Source organism: Centropristis striata, chromosome 14, assembly GCF_030273125.1.
Source record: "Centropristis striata isolate RG_2023a ecotype Rhode Island chromosome 14, C.striata_1.0, whole genome shotgun sequence".
In the NCBI taxonomy this organism is placed as follows: domain Eukaryota; kingdom Metazoa; phylum Chordata; class Actinopteri; order Perciformes; family Serranidae; genus Centropristis; species Centropristis striata.
Genome location: NC_081530.1, coordinates 34048793 through 34070175, shown reverse-complemented (window position 1 = coordinate 34070175; position 21383 = coordinate 34048793). Strand labels below are relative to the sequence as shown.

Genomic DNA, 21383 nt, shown 5'->3' with positions numbered 1-21383 from the left:
TCTGAATGTAGTTTTACAATATTTGAAACAATAGTAAATCATCAGCATAGAGGGATTCAACATAAAGCTCATGTTAAAGATTTACTTTAATGTATGTGTTTTTGCAAAACGTCCAATTCAAAGGCAACAGAAGAGAATGTATCATATGAAGCCCTTGCTGTTTACTATTTATAAACTGGATACAAAAAGTATTTATTGCAGACTTTGAAATAAGTTTCAATTTGTGGAAATAAAAAATCACACACAGCATTCTTTACGAAAGTATCACAATCTTATTTCTTAACTCTAGATTGCTTTTTCATAAATACATAGTGTAATTAATATTAGTAATTCATGTAGTGATCCAGTTCAACACTGTTTATGTTTTTCAGATAGATGAGAAGGATTACAATTAAACCCTAAGAAAATGGTTTAAAGAATAAAGTTCTGGTGCAATGATAATTTGTTATAGCATGCCTGTTAAAAGTTCAGACATCAAGACTGTTTGATTCAAACACAGAGTAGGTTATTAATGGATTTTTTTACAAACAATATAGTCAATAAAAATATGAGATTCAGGTTATTTCTGTCAATATACCTTGTTATGATGATTTAATTATGTTGCATATTTAAAGTTTTTTTTTTTAGCTCTAATTTGTATGCAGCTGTTGAGTCAGATCAGTTCCTCTTTATATGAGGGAGGTTTTTGTACGACGTTGTATCACTGTGTGAACGGGAAGCTGTAACCACTCTGTGAACAGTAATAAACTCCTGCATCTTCAATCTGAACTCCACTGATGGTCAGAGTGAAGTCAGTTCCAGATCCACTCCCACTGAAACGACCTGCTACTCCAGACTGACGACTTGTAGAAGAATAAATCAAGAGTTTGGGAGATTCTCCAGATTTTTGAAGGTACCAGTGAAGGTAGTTACTTATACCTGAACTGGCTTTACATCTGATAGAGACAGTCTGTCCTGACACAACAGACTGAGATCCAGGAGACTGAGTCAGGATGATGTCTCCTGATGAACCTGGAAAACATGAAAAAGAAGAAAAGTGTTAATGAGACAAATCCAGCTCGGAGAAAGATAATTAACATCCAAATTCCTCTAACATGCAGAACAGATGGAAGAAGGTAAATGCTGCTTGTTTCACTGTTTCTCCATCACAGCAGAACATCATTGTGGTGAACCTGGTTTGATCCTGAAGCAAAGTTTTCAGAAGAGAGTCTCACCCTGAACAAGGAGCCCCAGGGTGAGCAGCAGTAGAATCAGTGATATCTTCATTGTGCTGCCGGCGTGTCAGTGTCTCTGAAAGGCCTGGACAGCCACTGATCAACACTGGCCTCTTAACAGCTGGGAGCAGAGAGGCAGGACACATATGCAAACACACAGAGGCAGAGAACTGTCAACCAAACCAAGTCAGGACACCTGATTCTGCTCTTTATGAAAAAACTAGAAACATAATAGAACATTTACTTTGAAGGTCTTCTCCCATTACCTTGCTGGAAATGTGTCGTTTAGATTTTGTTTTTAAAGAATTTAATAGGAAGACAAAATGCAAATCAAAAGGGGATCTCTATGAACTGTAGTGAAATTAATGGAATCTAAATAAAGATTTCTTCTTTTCTGTGGCTTTATTATCTGCTAAATAGTTTCCACTAGAGCCCGACATTGCCCTATCTAATGCACAGTGATATATATTGCAATCAGCATATATGTTGTCTGATATACAGAGATATGAAACCTTATATCAGAACATATAAGTCAGAAAATGAGACTTGAGGTGATTTGTGAATGGTGTGTAATATTTATTTATGTTTTAATTATTTTTTATTATCTTGATAAATAATAGTAGAATTGGTTCGACGTTTTATTTGCATATACAGACATTGTATATATATGTTTACGTATCTACACACCTGCTCTGAATCAGTTCTGTTCCTCCTTACTTTCTCCCAGAGTTTTTATTCTCTCCAGCCAATCAGTTCTCAGCTTGTTTTCCTGCCTAATCACCTCATTCTCCTCACCTGAGATTCTCTGCAGTCTCTCCACCTGCAGGTCATCCCCTCATCACATTAGTTTGTATTTCAGTTCTGATTTTCAGATGACTCAGTTTTGTCTTTCCTCGATGGAACATGAATATTGTCTGTATGGTGAAGCAAAAGTGCATCTTTCCTTATTTTAGTTCCATTTAGCTCCATACTATCACTGGTGTAAAAAATAATTGCATTGCAAATAGAAGGCAAAAGATTCTGCAGACAAGGATCTGTGCAGTCGATTAGACTCTGTAGAAATCTTCATCAGGTTATTCTACAGGATGATTTTCATTATCTCACCACGGTCGACTTGTTCTGTTTCTTTCATTAAGTGCAGAAAGTTGTTACAAGGTGAAAAGGCCCAAACACATCTTATGGATCCACTTTAAATAGAGCTAGACTGAGGTTGCAATGACAGCTTTAGTAATGAATAAAACATATATATTCTGGGAAAGGCTGCAGGAGATATGATGTTGTTTTTCATCTCAATTTGAAAAGCATAAACAATTTTTCCTTCATTCTATCTGTAAAAATTTAAACTATGGTTTATTATCATTATTATATTTATTATGTTTAAGAGTGTATCTGTGTGTGTGCGTGTGTGTGTGTGTGTGTGTGTACTCAGTGAAGTGTGTCAGTCTCTGCAGTAGCTTCCAGCTGCAGCAGTCTGTCAGCAGAACAGAGACTGAACTGAGGGAGGTTTTTGTACGACGCTTTTTCACTGTGTGAACACATACTGACTGTTGATAGAGTGATAACTCTGACAGTAGTAAACTGCTGCATCTTCAGCCTGAACTCCACTGATGGTCAGAGTGAAGTCGACTCCATTCCCCGCTCCACTTCCACTGAATCTGGAGGAGATTCCAGAAAATCTATCTGATGTGAAGTACATCAGAAGTTTAGGAACTTCTCCAGTTTTCTGATGGTACCAGGCCAGTAAGTATTGTGAGCCAGTGTAGTGGGAAACCTTTGTACTGGCCTGACAGGGAATAGAAGCAGTTTGACCCAGCTGGATTTAGCTGCTGGCTGAGTCAACACGACATTTTGTCCCACAGACCCTGAGGAGAGAGAAGAAACACTGGACATGAGATGCTGAGGTGAAACTCTATAACAATCCAAATGATTTTCACCTGAGAGAAAGATGATCTTTCTCACCCTGAGTGAAGCAGAGGAGAGTCCAGATGAGGATCAAAGTCATGTTTCTGATGAGGAGGATTTCTGTGACTTCTGTTGTCATGAAGGACAGCTGTCAGTCATCCAGTGTTCAACTCTCAGGACTACAAACTCTCCCAGAGCACTGGAGCATGGTGCTGCTGATGCAAAGTGGCTCTCTATGGAAATGCTCTGACTGACTCCAACAGGGACCTGGATTACTCTGATAAACTGATTGATCCATTGATAATCAGCGTGTTGTTTCAGGACGTTTAAATGCAGTTTTTATTTGGTTTTCCATCTTGGAAACTTGGTCTCGAAATGTTCGATTCAGGGTCCCAAGAGCCGGCCGGAACAACTATAAAAAGTCTGTTATTACCTGTTACATATAGGTGTTGATCACAGGATGACTGCATCAGACACTTCATATGTTATTTGCCCCAATGTATTATTTGTATGACTCATTGGCTGCTACCTGTACATTAGTACAATTGTATTTATATGATTCTGTGTATTGTCTGTTTTTAAGATGTGATGTGTTAAAGGCATTGTATGTACCTGGAGAAGCCAAAGACACTTTTCTAATGAAGTCAATCTAAGCTAATTTAATGTCTGTAAAATAAAACAAATATACTGTATTGTATAAAAATGTGCATTAGGAAATCTGTTGTTGTTATCAGTTTTCATGTTATCTGTAAAATCTTCTAACAGAGACCTATCTTGGTGAGTTTGTTTGTGTCAAAGTCAGAGAGCCGTGTCTCTCTACAGTGAGAGGTTTTTGTACGGCGGCTCAATGAGTTTGTATCACTGTGGTACACGTTCGGTGGAGGAACCAGACTGGATGTTGGAAGTAAGTCAAATATCTTACATTTTTAACAATTCTAGCCATCTGTCTTTTCTGTTTTTATATATTACACAGTCCAGGAAAAAGATAGCTGCTTTATCACTTTCATTTGTGAGTTTTTGACAAAGATTTTGCAGTCAGAGGCTTCAGCAACAAAACTTCAGAAACTACTTTTAATGAAAAAAATGTTTTTAAATAACAGGATGAATGATTATTTCCACCTTCAGTGGTAAAGTTGCATCTTTAGGGCTTGTAGGTTTAGTTCAGTCAGACAAAGTCAGAGAGCCGTGTCTCTCTACAGTGAGAGGTTTTTGTACGGCGGCTCAATGAGTTTGTATCACTGTGGTGGACTTTTGGTGGAGGAACCAGACTGGATGTTGGAAGTAAGTCAAATGTTTATTTTAAAAAAAGTTTCTGCACAGATTATCATAACTTTGTATAATTAATTTATCTTGTGTTTCTTGATGTTTAGTTTTCCACCACAATGATAACTGTAATGTTGAATTAACTTCATGAAGTAGCATTGAACAAAGTGGAGATAAAGATTGGAGATACATTTTTTATGTAATCCTTATATTGTGTCATGTGTTGTTGCAGTTTTTTAGTCTTTCATTAATTTGAACAGTTTACTAAATAATGACTGAAATCCACATGAATAACATTTAATTATCCATCAGTTTATTTTCTGTATTTATTTATGTTAACTTTACGTACTTCTGAACTTCGTATATATTGTGTAGTTCAGGTTTTGTATGCTGCTGATGAGAGTTTAAAAATGTTGCCTGCTTCTTTTATTTCCAGTGTAGTTTGATATATTTCAGCTCATTCTGTACGATGATTCTCTCTGTGCTGATATGCATGAGAGGCTTCTTAAAGGGAAGTGAAACAATGTGTGAGTGAGTGACTGGTGGAGCAGAAAAACCATCTGACAGAAACTCCTTAAAGGAGAAGATCAACTCTCACACAGGAAAGGTGTCCAAGTGTCTGCTGGTTGATTGACAGCTGTGTGGTCCCGCTGTCCTCTAATCTGATTGGTGTCTCCTAGGTGATGCCCGTCCCACCCTGACGGTGCTGCCCCCCTCCACTGAGCAGCTGCAGCAGGGGAAGGCCACGCTCATGTGCCTGGCCAACAAGGGCTTCCCCTCAGACTGGAGTCTGGCCTGGAAGGTGGACGGCAGCAGCAGCAGCAGCAGCAGCAGCAGCAGCAGCTGGGAGCAGAGCAGCAGCCCCGGGGTGCTGGAGAAGGACGGCCACTACAGCTGGAGCAGCACCCTGAGGCTCTCTGCAGACCAGTGGAGGAAGGTGGGCTCTGTGACCTGTGAGGCCACCCAGGGCTCCCAGACTCCGCTCTCAGAGACTCTGAGGAGAGACCAGTGTCCCCAGTCCTGATCTGACTCACTGGTTTTACTCTGCTACTGCTCTCAGTCTGCACTCTTTCTCTGTTTCTCTCATGATGTTTCAACATTAACTTGTTCTTGCTTGTGTTGTTAGTTTTAACATTTTCAAACAATAAAGAATTCCATCGTAGATTATAAAAGTGACAGGTCTCTTGAATTCCTTTCTTTTACATGTGTTATATATTTGGAGCATGAATCAGGTTAAAGTGCCAAACTGACAATCATAAGAAGTAATTTTTTTCTAGATACATTTTTAATAGTTTTAAGACTGTAGACATGGTGCAGCTATTTCAATTAATATAAATCACAAAGCTATCAAATTTAACTAATTTATGCTCTTGAAGGTCCATTTGTTAAGTTAATATGTCATTAAATTTGCAATTTTACCCAAAATCAGACATCATTTGTAATCCTATGTTCCTAATATCAATGGTGCCCTGTTGAGAGGTATCCATACACACATTTTTGGACATCCTAAAATCCCTACATATTGGTGCCCTGTGTGAGGCATTGTACAGTCGGCAATAGTTCTGCACTTTGTAACTCTCTCTTTGTTCTTGCTTGTGTTGACGTTTTTAATATTTTAAAGCAATAAAGATTTGATTATGTGTATTATGAACGTGTCTTTTCAATTCCTTTCTGTGCCATATACATGTATAAGATATAACATTCAGTGCCAGAACTATAATGTCCACAGTACTTTTCAGTGGTTTTAAGAGTTAACTCTTGAATTGTTGTTTCCAATCTTTTGTTCATTAATTAAACTAGTTAAAACTGTGAGATCATTTCAATAGTGAATACCAAAGATCTCTGCTCAAACTAATTCATGACCTTGAACATTAAATGTTAAGTTTGGTGTTAAATGTTACCTTTTAATTATTCTGAAGATCTGAACTGAAAACATCTAAATAATAGAAAGATTCACAAAATTGGAAATAAAAGTCAGCATATCATCTGCATGAAGTGATGTAACATGAAACAAAAATGAGATTTTACACAAAAAAATCAAGCCTGGCCATTTTTTCTTTGATACCTCTCAGAGACCCTGAGAGAGCAGTGTTCCCAGTCCTGAGCCTAACCTTCATTAATAAACCACTACTGTCTAACTTTGCTAAATTTTTTATATTGAGTAAAACCTCTCAGTCTGTTTCTAAAACAAAAGTAACTTCAAAACATACAACTTAATTAATATTGTGATATTATTTTTTGGAGCTGTCAAAGTTATCTTAATAATAACACGTTAACGCAAATTCATGTTGACGGCAATCTTTTTTTTTAACGCATGTTCTGTGAGTATGACCCCGGTAATCTGTAGTTACTGTCAGTGTGAATGAGTTACCATGGAGACGTTCAGTCTCAGATGCCACAGAGAGACTCCTCCCCCTCGCCCCTCGCATTACCTCATAGCACATGCACACTTTATTTATTGTTTGTTTTAATTTATTTCTTGTATCACCCTGTTTCGATCCCACTAAGAGAATGTTTCTGTGAGCCTTTATTATACCCATGTGAGGTTAGACAGTTACACTGTGTAAGATTATTCACTATAAGTGTGAAGGATCTTATTTAACTCACCAACCTTTTGTTCAATATGTCTTTTGATGTGATAATTAGGTCAATCATTTTGTGTTGAGCTGTTTAGTTAACCTTAACACATGTTAAGTTGGACACTACATGCTGTTAGTTTTACTGAGTCATGTGACATTCATCTGTTGTTTCTTTTTGGGCCTGGACATGAGATGCTGAGGTGAAACTCAGATTTTCAGATTTCAGATTTTCACCTGAGAGAAAGATGATCTTTCTCACCCTGAGTGAAGCAGAGGAGAGTCCAGATGAGGATCAAAGTCATGTTTCTGATGAGGAGGATTTCTGTGGCTTCTGTTGTCATGAAGGACAGCTGTCAGTCATCCAGTGTTCAACTCTCAGGACTATAAACTCTCCCAGAGCACTGGAGCATGGTGCTGCTGATGCAAAGTGGCTCTCTATGGAAATGCTCTGACAGTGTTCCCAGTCCTGAACTGACTCACATGTTTTACTCTGCTTCTACTCTCAGCAACTCTTTCTCTCTCATTACACTAAAAGATTTCAATAGTGATATGTTTTAATGTATGTTGATGATGGCATTTCTTTTCTTATAATAAAGACATTTTCATGCAAATCTTTTCCAAGTATATATTTATTGGTATGTTTGTAAGTTATACTGAGAGATGTTTTTTAATTGTGAGATCTGTTTGAATTTTACTAAAATCTCAGATCATTACCTCTATGAGCACAATTTGATAATCAATCTTATTATTAAAAAAAACAACAGACTGCTCGTCTGTTTATCACCTCCAAATCTATCAACAACTGATCACACTGGCACAGATTACAGCAAATCAGCTTCTCAACACTAACAGGACTGACCAACATGCAGATATGACGAGAGACTAGAACTTAACATATCAGTACCAAGAGCAAGCCTAGCACGTTGAGGCAACAGTCAATGAACTTGCATGTACAACTGTTCATGTATCATTATGCTGTTATTCTCCAGGCAAAAACAGCCCATTTAACACCAGCACGGTTACTGCACTGGAAAATGTCCTGCTGACTGAGGCTCATGTCACCTAGAAACTCTGTACCATTCTTAACTCATCAACTTTGCTTCCTACAGTTGATGATGGAGAACCACAGTCCTGTCTGGAGGTGGTTGACACTGTATAGTTGAAAGTGCAAGACTGCCTAACAACCTGTCTGCACAGCCAGCTGAATTACTAGCATTAACATGTGCTTTGATTTTAGGAACAGGACAGAACATCACAGTCTACACTGACTCTCAATATGCATTTAATGTGTCAAAACTTTCATGTTTTGGGGAAAAAACATAGTTTTCTTACTTCTACAGGCAAACCGATTGCTCATAAACCTCTCATCATTAACCTCTTGTCTGCGTTACTCATTCAGCATCATTTGCAGTATGTAAATACAAAGCTCATACAGGCTCCACCGATCCAATGTCACATGGAAATTCAACTGCTGATGCTGCTGCAAAAGCAGCTGCTTTGTTTCCGGCCTCCCCCATTGTGCAGATGGCCCTCTCTGTCCAGAATGATGTTTCCTCCCTTTAATGATATTTCCTTGCTTCAGACAAGAGCTGGCGCTTGTTTAAATCTGCCTAGAGCTGGCCGTCCTCACAAACTGAGTGACTGAACAAGAAGAAGGCTGGTGAGGGAGGTCACCAAGACACCTAGGACCACTCAGAAGGAGTTACAAGCTTCAGTGGCTCAGATGGGAGAGACTGCACATACAGCAACTGTTGCCTGGTTCTTCACCACTCGGAGCTGTACGGGAGAGAAAATATGCTCATGAAATCTTGCCTGGAATTTGCCCAAATGTATGTGGGAGAGTCCAAGGTCAATTGGAAGCACATTTTTCAAAAATTTAGCTTTTTGGCTATCAGACTAGACACTATGTTTAGCGAACATCAAACACTGCACATCACCACAAACGCACCATCTCCAGGGTGAAGCATGGTGGTGGCAGCATCATGCTCTGGGGATGCTCCTCAGCAGCAGGTCCTGGAAGGCTGCAGTTACTGTTGCTATGGCCGTCAAGCTTCCAGGACCATATGCTTCCAGCAGCATAGTTTGATGGACTAGTTCTGCACTAGTAGTGGTAAGAATACTAGTTGACAGGAACCATAACTGTTAAATCTGGTTTGGGTTATCTCATCTAACAGCTAGACAATCATTAGATAGCTCATGTTTGCTAGTTAGCAGCTAACCTTGGAGCAGACATATGTGTGTCTTTTGATCTTGGAGGTATTAAGTTGGGAGTGGGCTGTCCCACACTGTTTAATCCTCAGCCAGCAATGCTTCTCTTGTTTTTTGAGTTACGGAAAAGGAGAAAAAACGACTTCTCCTCCTAAACTCTGAGGGTACCTGGCGTCAGATTTACAAATCACGTACTCACACCGTTTCACCTTGTTGCTCAGAGCTCAAAGCTTGTCGGACTTTCTTCTCTAAGTGACGGTTGTTAAGGTATGATTGGACGAGGAGCGTGCTTCACTAGAAATAAGCAGTTTAGGAGTTTCTCCATCTCTCTGTTGGTACCAGGCTAAATAGTTCACACTATGAACCTTCTGACTGGTCCTACAGCTGATGGAGACAGAGCCTCCCGTGCAGAGCTCACTGCTCCAGGCTGAGTCACTGTGTACTGTCCTCTTGACTCTGAGGACACAGAGACAGAAACATAAAGCAGCGTCATGGTTTTGTCGGCTTCATTTCAGAGGGACGGATGTTCATAGAGGAGAGGAGTTTGATTCTCTGGACTTTACCTGTGAAGCAGCAGCAGAGGAGAGTCCAGATGAGGACGCAGATCAAAGTCATGTTTCTGATGAGGAGGATTTCTGTGGCTTCTGTTGTCATGAAGGACAGCTGTCAGTCATCCAGTGTTCAACTCTCAGGACTATAAACTCTCCCAGAGCACTGGAGCATGGTGCTGCTGATGCAAAGTGGCTCTCTATGGAAATGCTCTGACTGACTCCAACAGGGACATTGTCAGTAGTTATGTGACAGTATGACAGAAAATAATTACTTTCAGTTTGATGTTTTCTCTCTTTGTAAACATGTTTCCTTCTTATTATAAAAGGGAATAAAAAACACACACATACTTTCCTATATTACCAACAGTGGACTGTCACACCAACCAAAACAAGTGAGGACACTGTGTTCTGGTCATTATGAAAAAACAGAAACAGAACAGAAAATGTACTTTTAAGGTCTTTTTCCATGACCTTACTAGAAATATTCCTCAGATATTTTGTTTAAGAGAAACTTGTCAAGAGTGAAATTGCATTTCTTGTCTTCCTGCCAAAGAGGGGACCTCAGTGAATGGTAGTGAAATTAAAGGAATCTAAAAATATATATATTTTCCTGTCTTGTGTCTTCATGATCTGTTGAATAGTTTCCACTAGAGACAGATATATGGATTCACTGTCTATGTATGTGTTGTCTGATATGCACAGATATGAAAATTAAAATATAATTTATATAAAGAGACGTGGGGCGATTTGAAAATGTTGTGATCTATTTATATATTTAATATTTCTCCTTTATATTCTCTATAATCAATCCAAGAATAAGTTCACAATTCCTGGGATCCACCCTGAGTTTGGGGTTTCCTGATTGCTCTGTTTCTCCTCCTTTCCTGCCTAATCACCTCATTCTCCTCACCTGAGATTCTCTGCAGTGTCTCCACCTGTAGGCCATCCATTCATATCATTAGTTTTGTATTTCAGTCCTGATATTTAGAAGACTCAGTTTTGTCTTTCCTCGATGGAACATGAATATTGTCTGTATGGTTAAGAAAAAGTGCAACAGTGCATCTGTCCTATCCTGTACTATCATTGGTGGAAAATACAATTGTAAATACAAATAGAACGCAAAATATTCTGCACACAAGGATCTGTGCAGTTTATTAGACTCTGTAGAAATCTTCATCAGGTTATTCTACAGGATGATTTTCATTATCTCATCATGGTTGACTTGTTCTGTTTCTTTCATCAAGTACAGAAAGTTGTTACAAGGTGAAAAGGCCCAAACACATCTTATGGATCCACTTTAAATAGAGCTAGACTGAGGTTGCAATGACAGCTTTAGTAATAAATAAAACATATATATTCTGGGAAAGGCTGCAGGAGATATGTTGTTGTTTTAACTCAATTTGTGTAAACACATTTCCCTTACTTCTCTCTGTAAAAAACAATTGACACAAAAAAGTGCACAACTTTGAGCTATGGTTTCCAAACAAAAATAAATGAATGCATAAATAAAAAATATATACATGTATGTATGTATGTATGTGTATGTGTATATATATATATATATATATATATATACATGTATGTATGTGTATATATATATCTATATATATATATAGATATATATATTCATTATTATGTTTAAGAGTGTATCAACTACTAGTGTGTGTGTGTGTGTGTGTGTGTGTGTGTGTGTGTACTCAGTGAAGTGTGTCAGTCTCTGCAGTAGCTTCCAGCTGCAGCAGTCTGTCAGCAGAACAGAAACTGAACTGAGGGAGGTTTTTGTACGACGCTTTTTCACTGTGTGAACACATACTGACTGTTGATAGAGTGATAACTCTGACAGTAGTAAACTGCTGCATCTTCAGTCTGAACTCCACTGATGGTCAGAGTGAAGTCAGAGTTTGATCCACTGCCTGTAAAACGATCTGGAGTCCCTGACTGACGACTGCTACCATAAGTTATAAGCAGTTTAGGAGTTTCTCCATCTCTCTGTTGGTACCAGTGTAAATAGTTCCCACCATAAACCTTCTGACTGATCCTACAGCTGATGGAGACGGAGCCTCCCGGAGCAGAGCTCACTGCTCCAGGCTGAGTCACTGTGTACTGTCCTCTGGACTCTGAGGACACAGAGACAGAAACATCAAACAGCGTCATGGTTTTGTCGGCTTCATTTCAGAGGGACGGATGTTCATAGAGGAGAGGAGTTTGATTCTCTGGACTTTACCTGTGAAGCAGCAGCAGAGGAGAGTCCAGATGAGGACGCAGATCAAAGTCATGTTTCTGATGAGGAGGATTTCTGTGGCTTCTGTTGTCATGAAGGACAGCTGTCAGTCATCCAGTGTTCAACTCTCAGGACTATAAACTCTCCCAGAGCACTGGAGCATGGTGCTGCTGATGCAAAGTGGCTCTCTATGGAAATGCTCTGACTGACTCCAACAGGGACCTGGATTACTCTGATAAACTGATTGATCCATTGATGATCAGCATCATCAGAATATTGTTTCAGGACGTTTAAATATAGCTTGGTATCAAAATGTTCGATTCAGGGTCACAAGAGCCGTCCGAAACAACTTTAAAAGTCTGTTTTTACCTGTTACATATAGGTGTTGATCAAAGGATGCATCAGACACTTGATATGTTATTTGCCTTAATGTATTATCTGTATTAACTCATAACTCATTGGCTGCTACCTGCCCATTTGTACAATTGTATTGATATGATTCTGTGTATTGTCTGTTTTTAAGGTGTGATGTGTTAAAGGCATTGTATGTACCTGGAGAAGTTTTTCCAATGAAGTCAATCTAAGCTAATTAAATGTCTGTAAAATTGATTAAATATACTGTATTGTATAAAAATCTGCATTTCGAAAACTGTGGTGGCATTGTGTTATGAGTTTTCATGTTATCTGTAAAATCTTCTAACAGAGACCTATCTTGGTGAGTTTGTTTGTGTCAAAGTCAGAGAGCCGTGTCTCTCTACAGTGAGAGGTTTTTGTACGGCGGCTCAATGAGTTTGTATCACTGTGGTGCACGTTCGGTGGAGGAACCAGACTGGATGTTGGAAGTAAGTCAAATATCTTACATTTTTAATAATTCTAGCCATCTGTCTTTCTGGTTTTTATATATTACACAGTCCAGGAAAAAGATAGCTGCTTTATCATTTTTGTTGATGAATTTTTGTCAAAGACTTTGCACTCAGAGACAAAGTTGACTTCAGCAACATAACTTCAAAAAATAATTTTAATGAAAAAAAATGTTTTTAAATAACAGGATAAAAGATTATTTTCATGTTCAGTTGTAAAATGTCATCTTTAGGGCTTGTAGGTTTAGTTCAGTCAGACAAAGTCAGAGAGCCGTGTCTCTCTACAGTGAGAGGTTTTTGTACGGCGGCTCAATGAGTTTGTATCACTGTGGTTGACTTTTGGTGGAGGAACCAGACTGGATGTTGGAAGTAAGTCAAATGTTTGTTTAAAAAAAGTTTTTGCACGGATTATCATTATTACATTGTATAATTAATTTATCTTATGTTGTTTGATGTTTAGTTTTCCACCACGGTGATGACTGTTGTTATGTTGAATTATCTTCATAAATTAACGTTGAACAAACTGAAGATAAAGACTGGAGATACATTTTTATGTAATCCTTATATTGTGTCGTGTTGTTGCAGTTTTTTGGTCTTTAAATTACTCGAACAGTTTACTAAATAATGACTGAAATCCACACAAACATTTTATTACTGCTAGTTTATATTCTGTATTTATAAATCTTAAATGTAAGTACTTATATAATGTGTAGTTCAGGTTTTTTATGCTGCTGATGAGTTTAAAAATGTTGCCTGCTTCTTTTATTTCCAGTGTAGTTTGATATATTTCAGCTCATTCTGTACGATGATTCTCTCTGTGCTGATATACATGAGAGGCTTCTTAAAGGGAAGTGAAACAATGTCTGAGTGAGTGACTGGTGGAGCAGAAAAACCATCTGACAGAAACTCCTTAAAGGAGAAGATCAACTCTCACACAGGAAAGGTGTCCAAGTGTCTGATGGTTGATTGACAGCTGTGTGGTCCCGCTGTCCTCTAATCTGATTGGTGTCTCCTAGGTGATGCCCGTCCCACCCTGACGGTGCTGCCCCCCTCCACTGAGCAGCTGCAGCAGGGGAAGGCCACGCTCATGTGCCTGGCCAACAAGGGCTTCCCCTCAGACTGGAGTCTGGCCTGGAAGGTGGACGGCAGCAGCAGCAGCAGCAGCAGCAGCAGCAGCTGGGAGCAGAGCAGCAGCCCCGGGGTGCTGGAGAAGGACGGCCACTACAGCTGGAGCAGCACCCTGAGGCTCTCTGCAGACCAGTGGAGGAAGGTGGGCTCTGTGACCTGTGAGGCCACCCAGGGCTCCCAGACTCCGCTCTCAGAGACTCTGAGGAGAGACCAGTGTCCCCAGTCCTGATCTGACTGACTGGTTTTACTCTGCTACTGCTCTCAGTCTGCACTCTTTCTCTGTTTCTCTTATGATGTTTCAACATTAACTTGTTCTTGCTTGTGTTGTTAGTTTTAACATTTTCAAACAATAAAAAATTCCATCGTATCCATTATATTTTTTTCACGTATTATATATTAGGAGCATGAATCAGATTAATGTGCCGAAGTGACTCATAAGAAGGACATTTTTTCCAGATTAATTTTTAATAGTTTTAAGACTCAAAAAGCTATCGGATTTTACAAATTTATATACTCTTGAAGATCCACATTTTAAGTTAACATGTCATTCAATTCGTATTTTTACCTAAGATCAATTATCATTCATTTGTAATCCCATGTTACCAATATAAATGGTGCCCATTTTAGAGTTATCTATACACATATTTTGGGACATCCAAAAATTGCTACATATTGGTGCCCCATGTGAGGCATTGTACTGTTGGCGATCGTTCTGCACACTGTAACTCTCTTTCTCACATGTTCTTGTTTGTCTCTGTCTCATATGTTCTTATGCTTTCAACTTTTTAAAGCAATAAAGATTTTATTGTGTGTATTATAAAAGTGTCTTTTGACTTCCTTTCTGTATCATTTATAAGATATAACAGTCCAGTCCAGAGCACTTTTTTAATGATTTTGAAAGTTTATTCTTGAATTTTTGTTCCATTTTTATGTAAATTAATTAAACTGGGTAAAAACTGTGAGTCCATTTCAACAGTGAATCCCAAAGATCTCTGCTGAAACTAATTCAAACCCTTGAAGATTTGATGTTCAGTTTGTTGTGGACATTTTCAGGCTCATTGAAATAGTTTCTAATGTCTGACTGACTGCTTTATGTTAAATGTCTCAAATCCACCAAAGATTTATAAATAATTGCATTTTTTTTCCCCGTTACGATCTAATTAATACACCAGTGATACATGATACATAGAGTACATTTTATCTGACACAAAGAGACACAAAAAGTTTTAAAGATCAAGTCAGAGATAAGGAAATATGATTCACACTTCTGATCTGACTGTGTGTGCGCGCTCAGTGAAGTGTGTCAGTCTCTGCAGTAGCTTCCAGCTGCAGCAGTCAGTTCAGATGGAGGTTTTTGTATGACGCTTTTTCACTGTGTGAACACAGCTTGACTGTTAATATCATATCTACTCTGACAGTAGTAAACTGCAGCATCTTCAGTCTGAACTCCACTGATGGTAAGAGTGTAGTCAGTTCCAGAGCCTGTCCCACTGAAACGATTTGAAATCCCAGACTGCCGGTTTGAAGTACAGTAAATAAGGAGTTTAGGAACTTCTCCTGCTTTCTGAAGGTACCAGTTGAAGCAGTAACCAGTACTTGATCTGGCTTTACATGTGATAGAGACAGTCTGTCCTGGAACAACAGACTGAGATCCAGGAGACTGAGTCAGGATGATGTCTCCTGATGAACCTGGAAAACATGAAAGAGAGGAAAAGTGTTAATGAGAGAAAGAAGATCAACATCCAAACAGAAGAGTGTCATTCCTCTAATATGCATAATAGATGGAAGACGGTAAATGCTGCTTGTTTCACTGTTTCTCCATCACAGCAGAACATCATTGTGGTGAACCTGGTTTGATCCTGAAGCAAAGTTTTCAGAAGAGAGTCTCACCCTGAACAAGGAGCCCCAGGGTGAGCAGCAGTAGAATCAGTGATATCTTCATTGTGCTGCCGGCGTGTCAGTGTCTCTGAAAGGCCTGGACAGCCACTGATCAACACTGGCCTCTTAACAGCTGGGAGCAGAGAGGCAGGACACACATGCAAACACACAGAGGCAGTGAACTGTCAACCAAAGCAACATCCGATTCTGCTCTTTATGAAAAAACAGGAACATAATAGAACATTTAATTTGAAGGTCTTTTAGATTTTGCTTGAAAGAAAATTGATAGGAAGACAAGGAATGCAAGTCATCTATTGCAATCAGCATATATGTTGTCCAATATACACAGATATGGCGCGGTGCATTTCACACTTAGGCCTTCAGTGATGTCCAACTTAGTCAATAAATACCTTTCATTATGCCAGCAGTTATAACACCAGGACTGGAGAGTATAAACACACTTAAGCACTACTAGGCATTGCATCACCTCAGTTGTGTACAAAATGGGCTATTTTCCGGCACATCAGCAATTAAAACATATCTGATATGCTACTGTCAAAACTTAAAAATAAAAGGGTCTTTAAAATTATCTTTCCAAAAAGTTTTATTAAATGAGTCCACAAAGAATATGCAAGCTTTAACAAGATTGTACAATACATTGCAAAATCGCAGTTTAATATCAGAAAGACACTAGCAAGACTAGGGATGGGTACCGAATTCGGTACTTTTATAGGTACCGAACGAATTCCGTCGGTACTACCGAGTACCGATTCATGTAAAATAAAACGGTACCATGTTTCGGTACCTTAACGGTGTTAACTTTAAACTGATCATTGATTTCAACCTGTTTTCATTTAACGTCTTTGATTAACAAGCGTGCTGACGATCGCACTATTTTTTATTTACCTCCTCGTCTGGTCCTGTCTGCTCACCGCGGCCACTAGCCACTAGCTGCTGCCCTCTTCCAACCCAGCGCAGAGACAAACAGCCGGCTCTAGGCCTGTTAGCCGCCAGCTGCTATCTCTCCAATGTCTCTACCCGGGCTTGGCCTTCGTCTGCCTCCAGATTGGACCTTCCTTACTCCGTTTGTTCTCTCCATTCTTCTGTAGACCAGTCATTAGCAGCTAGCTGCTGCATCTCTGGTCCTCCGCTAATACTCCGCTCTTCAACTCAGGAATATTACCTGCCACTGTACTCCAAACTGCTTCGCTGAAATTAAATCCCTCAGACTCCTGCGTCATCCTCGATATGTGCACAGAGCAGCCCGACTCAACTTTGTTTATTCCAACCATGCTATGCCCACAATACTGTATGACCAGTGCTCCGCCGCACAGCTACGATGTCATCACAACAAATCACACGTGCACTTGCAACTGTCATGTAACAGTTGGTAGAAATTTAAGAACTTTTACTTTGAAGAGGTGACTTTTATTTTGGTGACTCTCTGGTCTCCTTGCGGTTAGAGGAGTCCTGTTTTGTAATTCGGTAGAGCAACAATCCTCATCCTGCTTTATTCTTGTGGCATTGCCAGTGAGTATGTTTATTTGTATTTGTATATTTGTTTAGGAGTATTTAACATGTTTTAAGGTATATTTGACTCATGCAAATGGTTAAGATTGTCTGTATTATTTGTTTATTTTCAGTTTTACCTTTTCTTCATTAAAATCCTGCCAAGTACGTCAAACAGCCTGATCATTGGAGGAGATTTTTGGAGAAATTAGTTTAGCTTACTGTTTCATAACTGATGAGAACAGTACAGTAAAATGGCAGCCTCTAATCAGAAGAAAGAGCAGGAACAGGATTCCCATTTGGACGCCTTGATGGAAGGAGCATCGAAGGCACAGAATGATGAGACCCTTGATGTTAAATCATATATGTCCAGTTCTCGTCGATCTTCACGCTCACAGCAATCGAGTGTCAGTATGGCAGCCACTAAAGCGCGCACAGAAGCAGAAGCAGCGAAAGTTCGAGCAATCTTCAGCAGGAAGGAGATGGAAATTAAAATTGAGAAAGCTCGTCTAGAGGCAGAATTAGATGCGCTTAAGCAGGAGAAAGAAGCAGAGGCAGCTATTGCCAGAGCTGTCGTTATGGAGGCTGCTGCTGGTGAACTTAGCTCTCGAGGAAGTTTATTAGACTTTGAGTCTTTACCTAAACTAGAGAGTCCACATGAGAAAGTATGTGAATATTTGGAAAGGCATGTTACAGTGACAGAGAGTCACACAAACGAGCAGCTCGACTTAAGCCAACGCTCACAACAGCCGTCAAACCTGCTTACTGTGGATCGAGAGTTTGGCTCTCCTGAACAACAGTCCAAGCCACATCAGAAAAGCATTCACAAAGAAAGACAAGAGACGTACATGTCACAGCCACAGAGGGATAGAGTGATCAGCCATCATTCATCCAATCCTCTACCAAACCAAGGGAAGGGTGGAGCGACATCAGATCTAGCTAAGTTTCTGATCAGGAGTCAGCTGGTATCAGGTGGATTGAGCAGATTTGATGATCAGCCAGAAAACTACCTTAGCTGGAAATCAACATTTACCAGTATTGTGAAGGGTTTAGAGCTTTCTGCCCATGAACAGATTGACCTGCTTATAAAATGGTTGGGTCCGGAGTCGAGTCAGCTAGCTCGCAGAATGAAGTCTGTTAATATCAGGGAACCATCAGTGGGTCTGAGCCTGATTTGGACAAGACTGGAAGAATGCTATGGAGCTCCAGAGGCTATAGAGAGAGCTTTATTTGCAAAAATAGATCGATTTCCCAAGCTCGCCAACCGAGATAACTACAGACTCAGAGAACTTGGAGATTTACTTTTTGAGCTTGAAGCTGCAAAGGAAGATGGTTATCTACATGGGTTAACATACTTGGATACGGCAAGAGGAATCAGTCCTATTGTAGAGAAGTTGCCTTTCTATTTACAGGAAAAATGGATGACATTTGGGTCAAAATATAAAGAAGACTAAAATGTACCTTTCCCACCATTCTCAGTCTTCTCTCAGTTCATAAGGAGAGAGGCCAACGCAAGGAATGATCCAAGCTTCAATGTCTCTGGTTCCATGATGACTGCTGTCAAAAGGGAAAGGATGGAGAATGTGAGCTACAAAAATCAAATTTCAGTACACAAAACTAATGTGTACAAGGAAACATTTGATGGTGTAGGAAAACAAACAGATGATCCAAACGTGCTATGTCCAATACATAAAAGGCCTCATCCGCTTAAGAAATGCAAGGTCTTCCGAGCAATGCTGCTTGATTACAGGAAGAAATTACTTAGGAACAAGGGCATATGTTTCCGGTGCTGTGCTTCAGTCTCTCACCAGGCTAAAGATTGTGACATCTTGGTGAAGTGTGCAGAGTGCAACAGTGAGAGACATATAACTGCACTACATCCAGGTCCTGCTCCAAGGGAGTCAAAGTTGCTGAGCCCCTCCAAAGAGCATGGCGGGGAGTTTGAGAGTTCACCTGAAGAGGGATCAGTATCAGCAGCTACAATGTGCACACAGGTTTGTGGTGAGAGCTTTAAAGGGAAGTCGTGTTCAAAGATATGTCTGGTTAATGTATATCCACACGGTCGTCGTGAGGAAAGCAAGAGGATGTATGTGATCTTAGATGATCAAAGCAACGTCTCCTTAGCCAGGACAGAGTTTTTTGATGCCTTCTGCATACAAGGACCATCAGTGCCATACATTCTCACAACATGTGCAGGGGTTGTCAGTGTGACTGGAAGAAGAGCTCATGGTTTCATTGTTGAGCCAGTCACAGGAGAAATGTGTATTTCTCTTCCAACTCTGATAGAGTGCAATAATGTGCCCAATAGCCGAGCAGAAATTCCTACTCCAGAAGCAGCATACCACTACAGCCACATGCGAGTGATAGCCAATGAAATACCTGCTCTGGATGCTTCTGCAGACATTTTGCTTCTGTTAGGATGAGACATTCTCCAGGTCTACAAAGTGAGAAAGCAGTATAATGGACCACACAACACGCCGTTTGCCCAGAAGCATGACCTTGGGTGGGTTATTGTTGGTGACGTCTGTCTGAGTGGAGCTCACACCCCAAGAGAAGTGAACACATTTAAAACATCCTTCATGGAAAATGGCCGCCCTAGCTGTATGCATCCTTGTGATAACTTTGTCAAGATTAAGGAGGACTTCAGTCAGGGTTTCAAGCAGATCAGCTCTGTACCTTTGTCATGTACTTCAGTGCATCAAGAGGAAAATATTGGAGGGACAGTCTTCCAAAGGTCTGATAAAGACAATCAGCTTGCACCTTCTATTGATGACCTGTCCTTCTTGCAGCTAATGGATGAAGGCTTTGTCAGGGATGAAAGTGGTAGCTGGGTGGCACCCTTGCCATTTCGTAACCCAAGGAAGCTGCTCGCTAATAATAGGCAGCATGCACAGCAACGATTTATGTCATTGCAACGTACCTTTCAGAGGAGACCCAGCGTGAGAGAGGATTTTGTGGAGTTCGTGCAAGGAATCCTGGACAACCGACATGCTGAATTGGCACCACCATTACAGGAGGGAAAGGAGAGCTGGTACCTTCCTATTTTTGGCGTGTACCACCTGCAAAAGCCCGGAAAAATACGGGTTGTCTTTGACGCAAGTGCTTGCTTTGAAGGAGTGTCGTTGAATGAGGTCTTGCTCCAAGGTCCTAACCTCAACACAACAGCCTTCTGGGAGTACTTCTTAGGTTCAGGAAGGACCCTGTTGCCATAACCGCAGACATTAAGCAAATGTTCTACTGCTTTCTTGTTCAGGAAGAACACAGAGATGTCTTGCGCTTTTTGTGGTTTCGAGACAATGACCTTGAAAAGGATGTGCTGGATTACCGCATGAGAGTTCATGTGTTTGGAAACAGTCCGTCACCAGCGGTGGCAACCTATGGATTAAGGAAAGCAGCACAAGAGGGAGAAAAGGACTTCGGCAGTGATGTTTGTCATTTCATCAAGACAGACTTTTATGTGGATGATGCTCTGAGGTCTTTCCCTACAGAGGCTGAAGCAGTTGATGTTTTGAAGAGAGCCCAGAACTTGCTGGAATGTTACAACATGAAGCTCCACAAGATTGCCTCAAATAAGGCAGAAGTCATGAATGCTTTCCCCACAGGGGATCGAGCCAAGGGCATTGAAACGCTGGATCTTGCTGTTGATGACTTACCTGTTCAGCGCAGTCTTGGAGTCGCTTGGAATATGAGAAGGGACACGTTCACCTTTAACGTTCCTGAGTCCCAGAAACCTTTCACACGCAGAGGGGTGCTTTCCACCATCAACAGTTTGTTTGATCCATTGGGCTTTCTGGCACCAGTGACTGTCCAAGGTAGGATCCTCCTGCGAGAACTAGTTTCTCAAGGCACAGACTGGGACACACCTCTGCCTGAAGAGAACTTCATGAAGTGGCAGAAGTGGCAGGACTCACTCCAAGAGCTTAATGAGTTGAATATCCCACGCGCCTATGCTTCCTTTTCACTGACGAGGGCCAAAGGCACAGAGTTATGTGTCTTTTCTGATGCCTCGGTAAAGGCGATTGCAGCAGTTGCTTATCTTAAAGTGAAAGCTGAAGATGGTCTCACAGAGG

The 21383-nt window shown here is 40.3% G+C and overlaps 5 gene segments (V, D, J or C); 2 read left to right on the top strand and 3 right to left on the bottom strand.

Annotated features, from left to right (window-relative positions):
* Positions 1-305: 305 nt before the first annotated feature.
* On the bottom strand, positions 306-1266 carry LOC131984902 (immunoglobulin kappa variable 1-39-like). The segment is given in 2 exon segments: positions 306-1011; positions 1215-1266. Coding segments are annotated over 2 exon segments (363 nt in total).
* Positions 1267-4902: 3636 nt separating this feature from the next.
* On the top strand, positions 4903-6034 carry LOC131984406 (Ig kappa-b4 chain C region-like). The segment is given in 2 exon segments: positions 4903-4906; positions 5060-6034. Coding segments are annotated over 2 exon segments (348 nt in total).
* Positions 6035-11511: 5477 nt separating this feature from the next.
* Positions 11512-11993, bottom strand: LOC131984405 (immunoglobulin kappa variable 3-20-like). The segment is given in 2 exon segments: positions 11512-11834; positions 11942-11993. Coding segments are annotated over 2 exon segments (375 nt in total).
* Positions 11994-13106: 1113 nt separating this feature from the next.
* On the top strand, positions 13107-14748 carry LOC131984922 (immunoglobulin kappa constant-like; the record flags this gene model as incomplete). The annotated part of the segment is given in 2 exon segments: positions 13107-13167; positions 13815-14748. Coding segments are annotated over 2 exon segments (402 nt in total), but the record flags the coding sequence as incomplete, so codon positions are not given.
* Positions 14749-15295: 547 nt separating this feature from the next.
* On the bottom strand, positions 15296-15868 carry LOC131984404 (immunoglobulin kappa variable 1-39-like). The segment is given in 2 exon segments: positions 15296-15615; positions 15817-15868. Coding segments are annotated over 2 exon segments (372 nt in total).
* Between the last annotated feature and the right edge of the window lie 5515 nt (positions 15869-21383).